This window comes from Haliotis cracherodii, unplaced genomic scaffold, assembly GCF_022045235.1.
Source record: "Haliotis cracherodii isolate W230 unplaced genomic scaffold, xgHalCrac1.p SCAF_20, whole genome shotgun sequence".
NCBI lineage: Eukaryota > Metazoa > Mollusca > Gastropoda > Lepetellida > Haliotidae > Haliotis > Haliotis cracherodii.
The window spans coordinates 16,177,745-16,196,673 of NW_027266276.1; the positions used below are offsets into that span (position 1 = coordinate 16,177,745).

The following is an 18,929-nucleotide window of genomic DNA, read 5'->3' on the forward strand; positions in this document are numbered from 1 at the left end:
AATGAAGTATTTCTTTGAACTCCTCAGGTGACTGAGTTCCCTGTCAAACCTTCAACTGATGAGATTATCTTGGTAACTGACAAGAAACCCGATGGCTTCACAGTCAATGATACACCAGTTGATACCTCCAGCAGTACCAGTGGCACGATTGGGGGCCAACCTGTTTTCCTCACTACCGTGAAAATTACGCCAAGTGAAAATCCAGTCACAGTGGAAAGGCCTTCTGGAGAAAAGAAACCTGAAGTCTTCCAAAAGATTGAGGGCACTCCAGATCCAACAGATTCTACTACTTTTGAAGTAATCATTTCTTTAATGTTTAGATGCTACACCTAAGAAGAGTGATTCTCAGTTCTTTTTAAGTTATTCCTTCAGAAAAACCTGATCTTCCTTTGTACTAATGTGCTGATGTTTTCCAAATTAATACTTTTTAAGAGTAAGCTTTCCTTTCCAATTTGTGTTTTAAGACATCAGATGATTAGATGAAAACTGTAAATTGCTTCTTAATTTTCAGGTTCCCGTCAATGGTCCAGTATCAGACATTCTTGTGCCGAGTACTAGTAGTGTATCTGAAATTGTCATATGCGAGCACGAGACAACAGGTAAGACTACATATATTGACTTTGTGTTTAAGGATATCCTTAATTTATGGTTCTTGGGAATATAATTTTTGCTTGAAACTTAAGGATATGATATTTCTGCAAGCAACCATCCCTCTGATTTCAGAGAACTCTCTACTACAGATACAAATTAAAAAAAAAATACATGGAGTCATTAACACTGAAAATTTCTGATACAATTCATGTTTAATTATTCAATGTGTGCACTTTCACAATATTCTGGCCTTGTCGGGTTTGTTTATTTGGTGTGTAACGCCTTTAAGAAGAACGATTAACTTCGTCAGGGTATTATTACGTGTAAAATCAACCATGTCACCGAAACTGACCACCCAATCCGGTAGGACCAATCCCTGCGGAGAGTACTTAAAGGTTCTAGTCAATTGAAATATTCATATATAGGTGTAAAATTAAAACTTGTCCATTAACTTAGATTTTAAGACTCACAAACATATATATGAACTGATATTTTAAGACTTACAAATTTATTTATTATCTTACATTTTTAGACTCATAAGACGCCACTAGTGAAATCGAGAACCAGATTATCTATCATTTATATCTACAACCAAAATGTTGTGCTCAACTATATTGATCAACATGTTATAAAAAGATAAAGACATATACATCTATCATGAGTTATTCATTTAAATTTACTAAGGTACAACGACAAGTGGAACAACTACCACAAGTGGAACAACTACAAGTGGAACAACTACCACAAGTGGAACAACTACTACAAGTGGAACAACAGGTATACCATGATACAGCTTCCTCACAATGTCCTTTTATATTCTTGGAATGGATTAAAAACAATGTGGAGAGTTTTATACCGTTAGGATTCCGGGGTAGAATAGGTCTTCAGCAACCCATGCTTGCCGTAAAAGGCGATTATGGGATCGATGTTCATGATGAGTCTGGTCCAGACTCGATTATTTACAGACCGTCGTCATACAGCTGGAAAATTTATGAGGCGTTCAACTACAAACAAACAAACAAACACATATAAAGAGAAGCTCAATCACTTATATGAATAGATGAATATTATGGCATATTTCCTTGTACTTATAGTTGCCATCAGACCAAATGTGTAGAATCTTTAGAGCAGTGTTTGTTGTTCAACATTCCAACTACGTACGTGCACACAATCGAGTCTTGACATGACACGATGATACGCAATGAACGTCGTGGTACGATCAGGGTCTCATTTATCTGATTAAATTTGATATAATACATTTCTTTGCACTCCTTCTTCCTGATTCATTGATTCATAACAACTTGTATCGAAGATAATTCGCAATGATTTTGCTGTTGCATTTAGGAACAACACCTTGTGAGAAGAGTGACTTAATGAAACCTACAGATGGTTCCACTGCACCAACTCCTGCTGAAGTTACAGCCACCCTGGAAGAAATTACCCTCAGTGGTAAACCACTGGTGGATTCTGTAACTTCCACAGAAGAAAACATCTATGTGCCTTTAGAACCCAAGACATCAACCGATCAGGTACTGAAACTATGAGCGAGTGAGTGAGTAATGTTTTTATGTGATAATCGATATGACAGATCCATTGAATCGAACTCGGGTAGTGAACTTGTAACCCCCTAAAATGTAACAATTTGGCTACACTGTCGCCCATTGATTCTACGAAATAGAAAGATCTCCAAGTTTTCAATTATATTGTATCTGGATGACAAAATCGTATATAATGTCATACAGAATACTGGATAATTTGTATCTCTATTTTCCCCAGGAAAAATCCTTTACAGTGGATCCTGGTACGGATGAAATAACCCTATTTACAAACGGAGATTCAAAAGACATTAAAGTAAACAACGTTCCAGTCGATTCGACAAAAGTTGTCCAAGGAACAAAAGACGGACTTTCTGTTTTCATAACAACTGTCGATATTGCTAGAGGAAGCACCGAGGTTACGGTCGTGCCCGCTGGACTTGAGATGATAGTAGCCGTATTTGAAAAGGTCACAGGAGAATCAGTTAAACCCAATATATATAAGGTAAGAAGAATTTTGTAATGAAGTGTTTACATTATAAAAAAAAGTGGATATTCAGTGTTAAGTTTACGTCTCAGTCAGCAATATTTCAGCTGTATCACCGCGGGCTGATGATAATCAAGACTGAACCAAGCAAGCGAGTGAATGAGAGCAAGTGTCTGATCACCACCACTGGGGCACAATGATAAACGATGAGAGCCAGGCAATATTTCATGCTAGCTGACTCCTAAGACACAAACTGGAGTCTATTCCAGAATCCCAGAGAGGGAATACGTTGTCAGTAATTATTGCTTATATTTTTATACAATGATGGTATTTCTTGGTTGACAGCGAGTTTTATCGCACGCCTGGTTTACTAATAACAGTTGTTCCTTATCAACAGTTCCGTCTCAACAGACCTGTTGAAAGCATCATTGTGCCAAAAAGCGCGACAGTTTCCAGTATTGATATCTGTGAACATGAAACAACAGGTAAATACAACGAATGTTTTGAAAGTATCATTATTTTGTCAAGTATGAGATGTATTTACAAATCATGTAATCTACATTGAGGCGGACTAAAAGTAGTTTATTGAGTAAGTTCACCAACGAACCATTTCGGATTGTTTCGGATTGTCAAATATCTTAGCATTATGAAAAAAATGTATTATGTGTTTGATATTTGCTGTAGGAACAACAACAACAAGTGGAACAACCACAAGTGGAACAACTTCAACCTCAACAACGACTACTGGTGAGCACATAGTATATGGCTAGAAAATGTAAAATGTTGAGATTGCACCAAACATTTGTCATTTCTAGAGACTCCCTGTGGCGTTGGCAAGCCCAGTAGTGTTCAAAAGGTGTTAACTACTTTTTAATATGCCAGTCAATAATATATTCACAGTATTATCTCTGTCACATGACCACATATGGCAAATGATGGTTCTGTTCATAAGGCACTTTGATCAGTGTTTCTGGGTTAAACATAAACTTCTATGTAGATTGACATACATTGAGCGAGTATGGAATAAAATGATTTTTAAAAATACAGCATTTTAAAAATACAGTATGCAGCCCGAAGTTAGTCCATGTGAGCTTCAACGGAGAGAATTCGTCTTACATATCAAAATTGATTAAGGCATTTACCAAGATCCTCTGACCGCCTCTGTGGTCTAGTGAGCGTCCGCCCGGAGAGCGGAAAGTTCGGGGTTCGATTCCCCGCCTCGTCATACCAAAAGACTTTAAAAGATGGTACTTGTTGTTACCCTGTGTGGCGCTCGGCATTAAGGGGCTAAAACAAGGAAGGACCGGTCGGCTCGGAGTCAGTATACTGTGTCTGACTGGGGTATTAGTGTTAAACTGCGGCATGGTATCTCAGTGTGCTAGCACTATACATCGTCAGTCACACACACGCAGCCAGCATGCACGTCGCTATATAAGTGCAAGAATCTTGGACGCGACGTTAACCCCATTTCACCTCACCAAGATCCTTTGTTATCTGCCTCTCTGACGTATTAAGTTTTACGCTTGGCAATGGCAAAACTAATTTTATTATATGCACGTGTCGTTTCTTAGAAATCGATTTGCAGACATTTCTATTAATTCGTCTTGTTTATGGACAACTTGATATACAAAACACCATTTGATTTAGTTATCATTGATATGTATGGTTTTGGCTCACCAAAGTATTACTATTTATCATACATTCCTAAAATCATTGTTGGGTCACTACAATCCATATTAAGTGAAACGCTTCTTATGGTGAAGCTGTCCAGAGATAGATACCCAGAATGTTGACCGCAGATCAGAAGCTGACTAAGCGGAACATATACAGTCACTTTGGATCAGCCACCAGCAAAATCCTGCATTTTTGCGAATTGTAACCCAGGATAAAACATGGGTCCATCACTTAGTCACAACTTCAGAAGAAATAGTGGAAAAATTTGGCCTCGTCCCCGGGTGGATGGGGTAAGTTGGATAACTCTTGGATTCTGATTTTCTGTAGAGTAAGGACATAGTAATGACGTGCAAAGATGGCAAATTTGTCCATGAGCAAAGTTATGCCACAGAACTACGCCGGTTGAGATAAGCTATCAAGGAAAAACCCCGAATAGCTCCTTTCAGGTGTTCTTGTAGCTTATCTTCACCTATCTTAGCTCTGAATTTTCTCAATATCCTAAGCTCAAATCACACCTGCATGACAGAGCTTATAACGACGGTCACAGCCAGTTCTTGACATCAGCCATTTCCATCTAAGATAACAGAACCGTAGTGTTCATGCTGAAGCTTTATTCTTACATCGAAAAAAGCTCCATAAAACAATTTCACGGACATTGCACCATGAGGCGAAACGTCGCACCAGACAGGCACCATGCTGTCATGTGCTTGTTTCCAAAACAAGCTTAATTCTTCCATGGGGTATAACTTTTGACCAGTAAAGACTCATACCACTGAGTATAAACTGCATGATTGCAGTAATATCGATTTTACTAGTTATGACGACATGATTACAGACTATGGGGCCTGTTTCCGTACCCAGATAAAGACTTCAATTGGGCAGAAAAACAAACCTGGACCTTAGTGTTTTAAAGCGTAATGATATTAAATTGAAATATAGTGTGTGAACAATTTTTATTTTGAACTTTTTACTATGTGAGGCCACGAGCTATTTGATTTACTCTGACGTACTTTGTTCTAATCAAATGAGACAGGATAGTATCATCAAGACGATGAATGTTTTGTGCCAGCGATCCACTTAGACTGTGGCTTCATGACATTGTTTTTTAAAAGAAATCTGATCACAAGAGTGAATGCAGATTGTTGATGAGATCGCAATGGTCACTGCAAGATGATATGTATTTAGGTTGCATGTCTTTGGGTGTCTCCTTATAGTAACCCGCCTAGAGTTTGTGTGTCAATTTTATTTTCATGCATAGAGGGTACATCAGGCGGTCAGACAACGGAAGCTCCAACATCAACAACAACGCCAACAACAAAGCCAACAACAGGTTATACATTACTATATTCGATACATATATTCTCAGCTATTAAAGAATTAAATTTTGTTGACTGTTTTATGCAATTCATCAGGAGTGAAGATTGTATAGTGCATCAATTTACAATGCTTTATCACAAAGAATACTCACTGCCCTTCGCAATTATGCCATTATTTCTCTTTGTAAATGGATAATAGACTAGAATGATAGCCTTAGCTAGGATGTGCTTAGTTGTGATATGTCTGATCTGCTTAATGTAGTTTTGGTTGTAATATCCACTATGTGCTGGGTTAGTTAGTTTGAATATAGTGAACACATACAACCTGTTTTAAAATATAGTAACAGAGGATTTTGTAACTCACGGATGTATGGCATATTTACAGGAACAACTCCATGTAACAAGATTGATCTTATGAACTCAAGTGAGAACCCATCACCAGCACCGACACCCTCCCCAGTCGGTAATACAGACAACCCTCTCTCGGAAATTCCATTGGAGGACTCACCTTTTGTTGACACAGTCAAAGTCACATCTAAAACAATCTTCACTTCAGTGCCATCTAAGGAAACCACAAACCCTCAGGTATGTCAGTAGAGAGTATGTGCTAAATGAGAAGACAATGTACAAAACATTTGTCAATGTGGATAAAACCTGATGGAATGAATGGTACATATAAAACCCTACAGGCACGAGAATATTGGATTAAGGAAAACATGACCGCCAAGAAAATTGGCCTCTTAATGTTTGTTTGTACAGAAACAGTGTGTAAGTGAAGGTAATGAAGTATTTCTTTGAACTCCTCAGGTGACTGAGTTCCCTGTCAAACCTTCAACTGATGAGATTATCTTGGTAACCGACAAGAAACCTGATGGCTTCACAGTCAATGATACACCAGTTGATACCTCCAGCAGTACCAGTGGCACGATTGGGGGCCAACCTGTTTTCCTCACTACCGTGAAAATTACACCAAGTGAAAATCCAGTCACAGTGGAAAGGCCTTCTGGAGAAAAGAAACCTGAAGTCTTCCAAAAGATTGAGGGCACTCCAGATCCAACAGATTCTACTACTTTTGAAGTAATCATTTCTTTAATGTTTAGATGCTACACCTAAGAAGAGTGATTCTCAGTTTTTTTTAAGTTATTTCTTCAGAAAAACCTGATCTTCCTTTGTACTAATTTGCTGATGTTTCCCATATTAATGCTTTTTGAGAGTAAGCTTTCCTTTCCAATTTGTGTTTTAAGACATAAGATGATTAGATGAATACTGTAAATTGCTTCTTAATTTTCAGGTTCCCGTCAATGGTCCAGTATCAGACATTCTTGTGCCGAGTACTAGTAGTGTATCTGAAATTGTCATATGCGAGCACGAGACAACAGGTAAGGATGTAAATATTAGCTTTGTGTTTAAGGATGTCCCTAATCCATATTTCTGGAAAAGAATGCAACAATCAATGTGATTGAAGTAAACCCAGTTTAACATTAATTCATGAAAGATACTTAAAAGAAGTCACTTTGAATCATTAAAACTAAACCCTTTTTCAAAAATATCATGTTTAATGAGTCCACTTGTACACTATCCTGGCATTGTCAGATTTGTTTGTTGTTTAACGCTCGAAAGAGGATTAATCATCACTGTTTTGGAAAAGAAATCAAATATAATGTCAGAAGATAAGGATTATTAAATGTACTATCTAAAGTCAACAGAATACAGACTCCAAAGGGGCATACATATTTCAATTATTTTCATCAGGAACAACTACAAGTGGAACAACCACAACAAGTGGTACAACAACTACAAGTGGAACAACAACCAGTGGAACAACAACCAGTGGAACAACAACGGGTAAATTAAATTCTGTTGACTGTTATATGCAATTCATCAGGAGTGAAGATTGTATAGTGCATCAATTTACAATGCTTTATCACAAGAATACTCACTGCCCTTCACAATTATGCCATTATTTCTCTTTGTAAATGGATAATAGACTAGAATGATAGCCTTAGCTAGGATGTGCTTAGTTGTGATATGGTTGATCTGATTAATGTAGTTTTGGTTGTAATATCCACTATGTGCTGTGTTAGTTGGTTTGAATATAGTGAACACATACAACCTGTTTTTAAATATAGTAACAGAGGATTTTGTAACTCACGGATGTATGGCATATTTACAGGAACGACTCCATGTGACAAGATTGATCTTATGGACTCAAGTGAGAACCCATCACCAGCACCGACACCCTCCCCAGTCGGTAATACAGACAACCCTCTCTCGGAAATTCCATTGGAGGACTCACCTTTTGTTGACACAGTCAAAGTCACATCTAAAACAATCTTCACTTCAGTGCCATCTAAGGAAACCACAAACCCTCAGGTATGTCAGTAGAGAGTATGTGCTAAATGAGAAGACAATGTACAAAACATTTTTCAATGTGGATAAAACCTGATGGAATGAATGGTACATATAAAACCCTACAGGCACGAGAATATTGGATTAAGGAAAACATGACCGCCAAGAAAATTGGCCTCTTAATGTTTGTTTGTACAGAAACAGTGTGTAAGTGAAGGTAATGAAGTATTTCTTTGAACTCCTCAGGTGACTGAGTTCCCTGTCAAACCTTCAACTGATGAGATTATCTTGGTAACCGACAAGAAACCTGATGGCTTCACAGTCAATGATACACCAGTTGATACCTCCAGCAGTACCAGTGGCACGATTGGGGGCCAACCTGTTTTCCTCACTACCGTGAAAATTACACCAAGTGAAAATCCAGTCACAGTGGAAAGGCCTTCTGGAGAAAAGAAACCTGAAGTCTTCCAAAAGATTGAGGGCACTCCAGATCCAACAGATTCTACTACTTTTGAAGTAATCATTTCTTTAATGTTTAGATGCTACACCTAAGAAGAGTGATTCTCAGTTTTTTTAAAGTTATTTCTTCAGAAAAACCTGATCTTCCTTTGTACTAATTTGCTGATGTTTCCCATATTAATGCTTTTTGAGAGTAAGCTTTCCTTTCCAATTTGTGTTTTAAGACATAAGATGATTAGATGAATACTGTAAATTGCTTCTTAATTTTCAGGTTCCCGTCAATGGTCCAGTATCAGACATTCTTGTGCCGAGTACTAGTAGTGTATCTGAAATTGTCATATGCGAGCACGAGACAACAGGTAAGGATGTAAATATTAGCTTTGTGTTTAAGGATGTCCCTAATCCATATTTCTGGAAAAGAATGCAACAATCAATGTGATTGAAGTAAACCCAGTTTAACATTAATTCATGAAAGATACTTAAAAGAAGTCACTTTGAATCATTAAAACTAAACCCTTTTTCAAAAATATCATGTTTAATGAGTCCACTTGTACACTATCCTGGCATTGTCAGATTTGTTTGTTGTTTAACGCTCGAAAGAGGATTAATCATCACTGTTTTGGAAAAGAAATCAAATATAATGTCAGAAGATAAGGATTATTAAATGTACTATCTAAAGTCAACAGAATACAGACTCCAAAGGGGCATACATATTTCAATTATTTTCATCAGGAACAACTACAAGTGGAACAACCACAACAAGTGGTACAACAACTACAAGTGGAACAACAACCAGTGGAACAACAACCAGTGGAACAACAACGGGTAAATTAAATTCTGTTGACTGTTATATGCAATTCATCAGGAGTGAAGATTGTATAGTGCATCAATTTACAATGCTTTATCACAAAGAATACTCACTGCCCTTCACAATTATGCCATTATTTCTCTTTGTAAATGGATAATAGACTAGAATGATAGCCTTAGCTAGGATGTGCTTAGTTGTGATATGTTTGATCTGATTAATGTAGTTTTGGTTGTAATATCCACTATGTGCTGGGTTAGTTAGTTTGAATATAGTGAACACATACAACCTGTTTTTAAATATAGTAACAGAGGATTTTGTAATTCATGGATGTATGGCATATTTACAGGAACAACTCCATGTGACAAGATTGATCTTATGGACTCAAGTGAGAACCCATCACCAGCACCGACACCCTCCCCAGTCGGTAATACAGACAACCCTCTCTCGGAAATTCCATTGGAGGACTCACCTTTTGTTGACACAGTCAAAGTCACATCTAAAACAATCTTCACTTCAGTGCCATCTAAGGAAACCACAAACCCTCAGGTATGTCAGTAGAGAGCATGTGCTAAATGAGAAGACAATGTACAAAACATTTTTCAATGTGGATAAAACCTGATGGAATGAATGGTACATATAAAACCCTACAGGCACGAGAATATTGGATTAAGGAAAACATGACCGCCAAGAAAATTGGCCTCTTAATGTTTGTTTGTACAGAAACAGTGTGTAAGTGAAGGTAATGAAGTATTTCTTTGAACTCCTCAGGTGACTGAGTTCCCTGTCAAACCTTCGACTGATGAGATTATCTTGGTAACCGACAAGAAACCTGATGGCTTCACAGTCAATGATACACCAGTTGATACCTCCAGCAGTACCAGTGGCACGATTGGGGGCCAACCTGTTTTCCTCACTACCGTGAAAATTACACCAAGTGAAAATCCAGTCACAGTGGAAAGGCCTTCTGGAGAAAAGAAACCTGAAGTCTTCCAAAAGATTGAGGGCACTCCAGATCCAACAGATTCTACTACTTTTGAAGTAATCATTTCTTTAATGTTTAGATGCTACACCTAAGAAGAGTGATTCTCAGTTTTTTTTAAGTTATTTCTTCAGAAAAACCTGATCTTCCTTTGTACTAATTTGCTGATGTTTCCCATATTAATGCTTTTTGAGAGTAAGCTTTCCTTTCCAATTTGTGTTTTAAGACATAAGATGATTAGATGAATACTGTAAATTGCTTCTTAATTTTCAGGTTCCCGTCAATGGTCCAGTATCAGACATTCTTGTGCCGAGTACTAGTAGTGTATCTGAAATTGTCATATGCGAGCACGAGACAACAGGTAAGGATGTAAATATTAGCTTTGTGTTTAAGGATGTCCCTAATCCATATTTCTGGAAAAGAATGCAACAATCAATGTGATTGAAGTAAACCCAGTTTAACATTAATTCATGAAAGATACTTAAAAGAAGTCACTTTGAATCATTAAAACTAAACCCTTTTTCAAAAATATCATGTTTAATGAGTCCACTTGTACACTATCCTGGCATTGTCAGATTTGTTTGTTGTTTAACGCTCGAAAGAGGATTAATCATCACTGTTTTGGAAAAGAAATCAAATATAATGTCAGAAGATAAGGATTATTAAATGTACTATCTAAAGTCAACAGAATACAGACTCCAAAGGGGATGCATATTTCAATTATTTTCATCAGGAACAACTACAAGTGGAACAACGACAACCAGTGGAACAACCACCACAAGTGGAACAACCACCACAAGTGGTACAACAACTACAAGTGGTACAACAACTACAAGTGGAACAACAACCAGTGGAACAACGACAACCAGTGGAACAACAACAACGGGTGAATTAAATTCTGTTGACTGTTATATGCAATTCATCAGGAGTGAAGATTGTATAGTGCATCAATTTACAATGCTTTATCACAAAGAATACTCACTGCCCTTCACAATTATGCCATTATTTCTCTTTGTAAATGGATAATAGACTAGAATGATAGCCTTAGCTAGGATGTGCTTAGTTGTGATATGTTTGATCTGATTAATGTAGTTTTGGTTGTAATATCCACTATGTGCTGGGTTAGTTAGTTTGAATATAGTGAACACATACAACCTGTTTTTAAATATAGTAACAGAGGATTTTGTAACTCATGGATGTATGGCATATTTACAGGAACGACTCCATGTGACAAGATTGATCTTATGGACTCAAGTGAGAACCCATCACCAGCACCGACACCCTCCCCAGTCGGTAATACAGACAACCCTCTCTCGGAAATTCCATTGGATGACTCACCTTTTGTTGACACAGTCAAAGTCACATCTAAAACAATCTTCACTTCAGTGCCATCTAAGGAAACCACAAACCCTCAGGTATGTCAGTAGAGAGCATGTGCTAAATGAGAAGACAATGTACAAAACATTTTTCAATGTGGATAAAACCTGATGGAATGAATGGTACATATAATACCCTACAGGCACGAGAATATTGGATTAAGGAAAACATGACCACCAAGAAAATTGGCCTCTTAATGTTTGTTTGTACAGAAACAGTGTGTAAGTGAAGGTAATGAAGTATTTCTTTGAACTCCTCAGGTGACTGAGTTCCCTGTCAAACCTTCAACTGATGAGATTATCTTGGTAACCGACAAGAAACCTGATGGCTTCACAGTCAATGATACACCAGTTGATACCTCCAGCAGTACCAGTGGCACGATTGGGGGCCAACCTGTTTTCCTCACTACCGTGAAAATTACACCAAGTGAAAATCCAGTCACAGTGGAAAGGCCTTCTGGAGAAAAGAAACCTGAAGTCTTCCAAAAGATTGAGGGCACTCCAGATCCAACAGATTCTACTACTTTTGAAGTAATCATTTCTTTAATGTTTAGATGCTACACCTAAGTGGAGTGATTCTTAGTTCTTTTTAAGTTATTTCTTCAGAAAAACCTGATCTTCCTTTGTACTAATTTGCTGATGTTTCCCATATTAATGCTTTTTGAGAGTAAGCTTTCCTTTCCAATTTGTGTTTTAAGACATAAGATGATTAGATGAAAACTGTAAATTGCTTCTTAATTTTCAGGTTCCCGTCAATGGTCCAGTATCAGACATTCTTGTGCCGAGTACTAGTAGTGTATCTGAAATTGTCATATGCGAGCACGAGACAACAGGTAAGGATGTAAATATTAGCTTTGTGTTTAAGGATGTCCCTAATCCATATTTCTGGAAAAGAATGCAACAATCAATGTGATTGAAGTAAACCCAGTTTAACATTAATTCATGAAAGATACTTAAAAGAAGTCACTTTGAATCATTAAAACTAAAACCTTTTTCAAAAATATCATGTTTAATGAGTCCACTTGTACACTATCCTGGCATTGTCAGATTTGTTTGTTGTTTAACGCTCGAAAGAGGATTAATCATCACTGTTTTGGAAAAGAAATCAAATATAATGTCAGAAGATAAGGATTATTAAATGTACTATCTAAAGTCAACAGAATACAGACTCCAAAGGGGCATACATATTTCAATTATTTTCATCAGGAACAACTACAAGTGGAACAACCACAACAAGTGGTACAACAACTACAAGTGGAACAACAACCAGTGGAACAACAACCAGTGGAACAACAACGGGTAAATTAAATTCTGTTGACTGTTATATGCAATTCATCAGGAGTGAAGATTGTATAGTGCATCAATTTACAATGCTTTATCACAAAGAATACTCACTGCCCTTCACAATTATGCCATTATTTCTCTTTGTAAATGGATAATAGACTAGAATGATAGCCTTAGCTAGGATGTGCTTAGTTGTGATATGTTTGATCTGATTAATGTAGTTTTGGTTGTAATATCCACTATGTGCTGTGTTAGTTAGTTTGAATATAGTGAACACATACAACCTGTTTTAAAATATAGTAACAGAGGACTTTGTAACTCACGGATGTATGGCATATTTACAGGAACGACTCCATGTGACAAGATTGATCTTATGAACTCAAGTGAGAACCCATCACCAGCACCGACACCCTCCCCAGTCGGTAATACAGACAACCCTCTCTCGGAAATTCCATTGGAGGACTCACCTTTTGTTGACACAGTCAAAGTCACATCTAAAACAATCTTCACTTCAGTGCCATCTAAGGAAACCACAAACCCTCAGGTATGTCAGTAGAGAGTATGTGCTAAATGAGAAGACAATGTACAAAACATTTTTCAATGTGGATAAAACCTGATGGAATGAATGGTACATATAAAACCCTACAGGCACGAGAATATTGGATTAAGGAAAACATGACCGCCAAGAAAATTGGCCTCTTAATGTTTGTTTGTACAGAAACAGTGTGTAAGTGAAGGTAATGAAGTATTTCTTTGAACTCCTCAGGTGACTGAGTTCCCTGTCAAACCTTCAACTGATGAGATTATCTTGGTAACCGACAAGAAACCTGATGGCTTCACAGTCAATGATACACCAGTTGATACCTCCAGCAGTACCAGTGGCACGATTGGGGGCCAACCTGTTTTCCTCACTACCGTGAAAATTACACCAAGTGAAAATCCAGTCACAGTGGAAAGGCCTTCTGGAGAAAAGAAACCTGAAGTCTTCCAAAAGATTGAGGGCACTCCAGATCCAACAGATTCTACTACTTTTGAAGTAATCATTTCTTTAATGTTTAGATGCTACACCTAAGAAGAGTGATTCTCAGTTTTTTTAAAGTTATTTCTTCAGAAAAACCTGATCTTCCTTTGTACTAATTTGCTGATGTTTCCCATATTAATGCTTTTTGAGAGTAAGCTTTCCTTTCCAATTTGTGTTTTAAGACATAAGATGATTAGATGAATACTGTAAATTGCTTCTTAATTTTCAGGTTCCCGTCAATGGTCCAGTATCAGACATTCTTGTGCCGAGTACTAGTAGTGTATCTGAAATTGTCATATGCGAGCACGAGACAACAGGTAAGGATGTAAATATTAGCTTTGTGTTTAAGGATGTCCCTAATCCATATTTCTGGAAAAGAATGCAACAATCAATGTGATTGAAGTAAACCCAGTTTAACATTAATTCATGAAAGATACTTAAAAGAAGTCACTTTGAATCATTAAAACTAAACCCTTTTTCAAAAATATCATGTTTAATGAGTCCACTTGTACACTATCCTGGCATTGTCAGATTTGTTTGTTGTTTAACGCTCGAAAGAGGATTAATCATCACTGTTTTGGAAAAGAAATCAAATATAATGTCAGAAGATTATTAAATGTACTATCTAAAGTCAACAGAATACAGACTCCAAAGGGGGATGCATATTTCAATTATTTTCATCAGGAACAACTACAAGTGGAACAACGACAACCAGTGGAACAACCACCACAAGTGGAACAACCACCACAAGTGGTACAACAACTACAAGTGGTACAACAACTACAAGTGGAACAACAACCAGTGGAACAACGACAACCAGTGGAACAACAACAACGGGTGAATTAAATTCTGTTGACTGTTATATGCAATTCATCAGGAGTGAAGATTGTATAGTGCATCAATTTACAATGCTTTATCACAAAGAATACTCACTGCCCTTCACAATTATGCCATTATTTCTCTTTGTAAATGGATAATAGACTAGAATGATAGCCTTAGCTAGGATGTGCTTAGTTGTGATATGGTTGATCTGATTAATGTAGTTTGGGTTGTAATATCCACTATGTGCTGGGTTAGTTAGTGTGAATATAGTGAACACATACAACCTGTTTTAAAATATAGTAACAGAGGATTTTGTAACTCATGGATGTATGGCATATTTACAGGAACGACTCCATGTAACCAGATTGATCTTATGAACTCAAGTGAGAACCCATCACCAGCACCGACACCCTCCCCAGTCGGTAATACAGACAACCCTCTCTCGGAAATTCCATTGGAGGACTCACCTTTTGTTGACACAGTCAAAGTCACATCTAAAACAATCTTCACTTCAGTGCCATCTAAGGAAACCACAAACCCTCAGGTATGTCAGTAGAGAGCATGTGCTAAATGAGAAGACAATGTACAAAACATTTTTCAATGTGGATAAAACCTGATGGAATGAATGGTACATATAATATCCTACAGGCACGAGAATATTGGATTAAGAAAAACATGACCACCAAGAAAATTGGCCTCTTAATGTTTGTTTGTACAGAAACAGTGTGTAAGTGAAGGTAATAAAGTATTTCTTTGAACTCCTCAGGTGACTGAGTTCCCTGTCAAACCTTCAACTGATGAGATTATCTTGGTAACCGACAAGAAACCTGATGGCTTCACAGTCAATGATACACCAGTTGATACCTCCAGCAGTACCAGTGGCACGATTGGGGGCCAACCTGTTTTCCTCACTACCGTGAAAATTACACCAAGTGAAAATCCAGTCACAGTGGAAAGGCCTTCTGGAGAAAAGAAACCTGAAGTCTTCCAAAAGATTGAGGGCACTCCAGATCCAACAGATTCTACTACTTTTGAAGTAATCATTTCTTTAATGTTTAGATGCTACACCTAAGAAGAGTGATTCTTAGTTCTTTTTAAGTTATTTCTTCAGAAAAACCTGATCTTCCTTTGTACTAATTTGCTGATGTTTTCCAAATTAATACTTTTTAAGAGTAAGCTTTCCTTTTCAATTTGTGTTTTAAGACATAAGATGATTAGATGAAAACTGTAAATTGCTTCTTAATTTTCAGGTTCCCGTCAATGGTCCAGTATCAGACATTCTTGTGCCGAGTTCTAGTAGTGTATCTGAAATTGTCATATGCGAGCACGAGACAACAGGTAAGGATGTAAATATTAGCTTTGTGTTTAAGGATGTCCCTAATCCATATTTCTGGAAAAGAATGCAACAATCAATGTGATTGAAGTAAACCCAGTTTAACATTAATTCATGAAAGATACTTAAAAGAAGTCACTTTGAATCATTAAAACTAAAACCTTTTTCAAAAATATCATGTTTAAAGAGTCCACTTGTACACTATCCTGGCATTGTCAGATTTGTTTGTTGTTTAACGCTCGAAAGAGGATTAATCATCACTGTTTTGGAAAAGAAATCAAATATAATGTCAGAAGATAAGGATTATTAAATGTAGTATCTAAAGTCAACAGAATACAGACTCCAAAGGGGGATACATATTTCAATTATTTTCATCAGGAACAACTACAAGTGGAACAACAACTACAAGTGGAACAACAACCAGTGGAACAACAACCAGTGGAACAACAACGGGTAAATTAAATTCTGTTGACTGTTATATGCAATTCATCAGGAGTGAAGATTGTATAGTGCATCAATTTACAATGCTTTATCACAAAGAATACTCACTGCCCTTCACAATTATGCCATTATTTCTCTTTGTAAATGGATAATAGACTAGAATGATAGCCTTAGCTAGGATGTGCTTAGTTGTGATATGGTTGATCTGATTAATGTAGTTTTGGTTGTAATATCCACTATGTGCTGTGTTAGTTAGTTTGAATATAGTGAACACATACAATCTGTTTTAAAATATAGTTAAAGAGGATTTTGTAACTCACGGATGTATGGCATATTTACAGGAACGACTCCATGTGACAAGATTGATCTTATGGACTCAAGTGAGAACCCATCACCAGCACCGACACCCTCCCCAGTCGGTAATACAGACAACCCTCTCTCGGAAATTCCATTGGAGGACTCACCTTTTGTTGACACAGTCAAAGTCACATCTAAAACAATCTTCACTTCAGTGCCATCTAAGGAAACCACAAACCCTCAGGTATGTCAATAGAGAGCATGTGCTAAATGAGAAGACAATGTACAAAACATTTTTCAGTGTGGATAAAACCTGATGGAATGAATGGTACATATAATACCCTACAGGCACGAGAATATTGGATTAAGGAAAACATGACCACCAAGAAAATTGGCCTCTTAATGTTTGTTTGTACAGAAACAGTGTGTAAGTGAAGGTAATGAAGTATTTCTTTGAACTCCTCAGGTGACTGAGTTCCCTGTCAAACCTTCAACTGATGAGATTATCTTGGTAACCGACAAGAAACCTGATGGCTTCACAGTCAATGATACACCAGTTGATACCTCCAGCAGTACCAGTGGCACGATTGGGGGCCAACCTGTTTTCCTCACTACCGTGAAAATTACACCAAGTGAAAATCCAGTCACAGTGGAAAGGCCTTCTGGAGAAAAGAAACCTGAAGTCTTCCAAAAGATTGAGGGCACTCCAGATCCAACAGATTCTACTACTTTTGAAGTAATCATTTCTTTAATGTTTAGATGCTACACCTAAGAAGAGTGATTCTCAGTTTTTTTAAAGTTATTTCTTCAGAAAAACCTGATCTTCCTTTGTACTAATTTGCTGATGTTTCCCATATTAATGCTTTTTGAGAGTAAGCTTTCCTTTCCAATTTGTGTTTTAAGACATAAGATGATTAGATGAATACTGTAAATTGCTTCTTAATTTTCAGGTTCCCGTAAATGGTCCAGTATCAGACATTCTTGTGCCGAGTACTAGTAGTGTATCTGAAATTGTCATATGCGAGCACGAGACAACAGGTAAGGATGTAAATATTAGCTTTGTGTTTAAGGATGTCCCTAATCCATATTTCTGGAAAAGAATGCAACAATCAATGTGATTGAAGTAAACCCAGTTTAACATTAATTCATGAAAGATACTTAAAAGAAGTCACTTTGAATCATTAAAACTAAACCCTTTTTCAAAAATATCATGTTTAATGAGTCCACTTGTACACTATCCTGGCATTGTCAGATTTGTTTGTTGTTTAACGCTCGAAAGAGGATTAATCATCACTGTTTTGGAAAAGAAATCAAATATAATGTCAGAAGATAAGGATTATTAAATGTACTATCTAAAGTCAACAGAATACAGACTCCAAAGGGGATGCATATTTCAATTATTTTCATCAGGAACAACTACAAGTGGAACAACGACAACCAGTGGAACAACCACCACAAGTGGAACAACCACCACAAGTGGTACAACAACTACAAGTGGTACAACAACTACAAGTGGAACAACAACCAGTGGAACAACGACAACCAGTGGAACAACAACAACGGGTGAATTAAATTCTGTTGACTGTTATATGCAATTCATCAGGAGTGAAGATTGTATAGTGCATCAATTTACAATGCTTTATCACAAAGAATACTCACTGCCCTTCACAATTATGCCATTATTTCTCTTTGTAAATGGATAATAGACTAGAATGATAGCCTTAGCTAGGATGTGCTTAGTTGTGATATGGTTGATCTGATTAATGTAGTTTTGGTTGTAATATCCACTATGTGCTGGGTTAGTTAGTTTGAATATAGTGAACACATACAACCTGTTTTAAAATATAGTAACAGAGGATTTTGTAACTCATGGATGTATGGCATATTTACAGGAACGACTCCATGTAACAAGATTGATCTTATGAACTCAAGTGAGAACCCATCACCAGCACCGACACCCTACCCAGTCGGTAATACAGACAACCCTCTCTCGGAAATTCCATTGGAGGACTCACCTTTTGTTGACACAGTCAAAGTCACATCTAAAACAATCTTCACTTCAGTGCCATCTAAGGAAACCACAAACCCTCAGGTATGTCAGTAGAGAGCATGTGCTAAATGAGAAGACAATGTACAAAACATTTTTCAATGTGGATA

General features: G+C 37.1%; 1 protein-coding gene across 1 annotated transcript in view; it reads left to right on the forward strand.

Moving 5' to 3' along the window:
- LOC139470044 (mucin-3B-like) overlaps positions 1 to 18,929 on the forward strand; it is a 191,389-nt gene that overhangs the window by 52,212 nt on the left and 120,248 nt on the right. Inside the window, exons 62-98 of the mRNA XM_071252333.1 lie at positions 28 to 297; positions 512 to 599; positions 1,276 to 1,368; positions 1,936 to 2,120; positions 2,368 to 2,631; positions 3,011 to 3,098; positions 3,298 to 3,360; positions 5,546 to 5,617; positions 5,989 to 6,188; positions 6,411 to 6,680; positions 6,895 to 6,982; positions 7,356 to 7,448; positions 7,777 to 7,976; positions 8,199 to 8,468; positions 8,683 to 8,770; positions 9,144 to 9,236; positions 9,566 to 9,765; positions 9,988 to 10,257; positions 10,472 to 10,559; positions 10,932 to 11,084; positions 11,378 to 11,613; positions 11,836 to 12,105; positions 12,320 to 12,407; positions 12,781 to 12,843; positions 13,203 to 13,402; positions 13,625 to 13,894; positions 14,109 to 14,196; positions 14,564 to 14,680; positions 15,046 to 15,245; positions 15,468 to 15,737; positions 15,952 to 16,047; positions 16,367 to 16,487; positions 16,781 to 17,016; positions 17,239 to 17,508; positions 17,723 to 17,810; positions 18,183 to 18,335; positions 18,665 to 18,864. Coding sequence (XP_071108434.1) covers positions 28 to 297; positions 512 to 599; positions 1,276 to 1,368; positions 1,936 to 2,120; positions 2,368 to 2,631; positions 3,011 to 3,098; positions 3,298 to 3,360; positions 5,546 to 5,617; positions 5,989 to 6,188; positions 6,411 to 6,680; positions 6,895 to 6,982; positions 7,356 to 7,448; positions 7,777 to 7,976; positions 8,199 to 8,468; positions 8,683 to 8,770; positions 9,144 to 9,236; positions 9,566 to 9,765; positions 9,988 to 10,257; positions 10,472 to 10,559; positions 10,932 to 11,084; positions 11,378 to 11,613; positions 11,836 to 12,105; positions 12,320 to 12,407; positions 12,781 to 12,843; positions 13,203 to 13,402; positions 13,625 to 13,894; positions 14,109 to 14,196; positions 14,564 to 14,680; positions 15,046 to 15,245; positions 15,468 to 15,737; positions 15,952 to 16,047; positions 16,367 to 16,487; positions 16,781 to 17,016; positions 17,239 to 17,508; positions 17,723 to 17,810; positions 18,183 to 18,335; positions 18,665 to 18,864 — 6,102 coding nt within the window. The remainder of the gene's footprint in view (positions 1 to 27; positions 298 to 511; positions 600 to 1,275; positions 1,369 to 1,935; positions 2,121 to 2,367; positions 2,632 to 3,010; positions 3,099 to 3,297; positions 3,361 to 5,545; positions 5,618 to 5,988; positions 6,189 to 6,410; positions 6,681 to 6,894; positions 6,983 to 7,355; positions 7,449 to 7,776; positions 7,977 to 8,198; positions 8,469 to 8,682; positions 8,771 to 9,143; positions 9,237 to 9,565; positions 9,766 to 9,987; positions 10,258 to 10,471; positions 10,560 to 10,931; positions 11,085 to 11,377; positions 11,614 to 11,835; positions 12,106 to 12,319; positions 12,408 to 12,780; positions 12,844 to 13,202; positions 13,403 to 13,624; positions 13,895 to 14,108; positions 14,197 to 14,563; positions 14,681 to 15,045; positions 15,246 to 15,467; positions 15,738 to 15,951; positions 16,048 to 16,366; positions 16,488 to 16,780; positions 17,017 to 17,238; positions 17,509 to 17,722; positions 17,811 to 18,182; positions 18,336 to 18,664; positions 18,865 to 18,929) is intronic.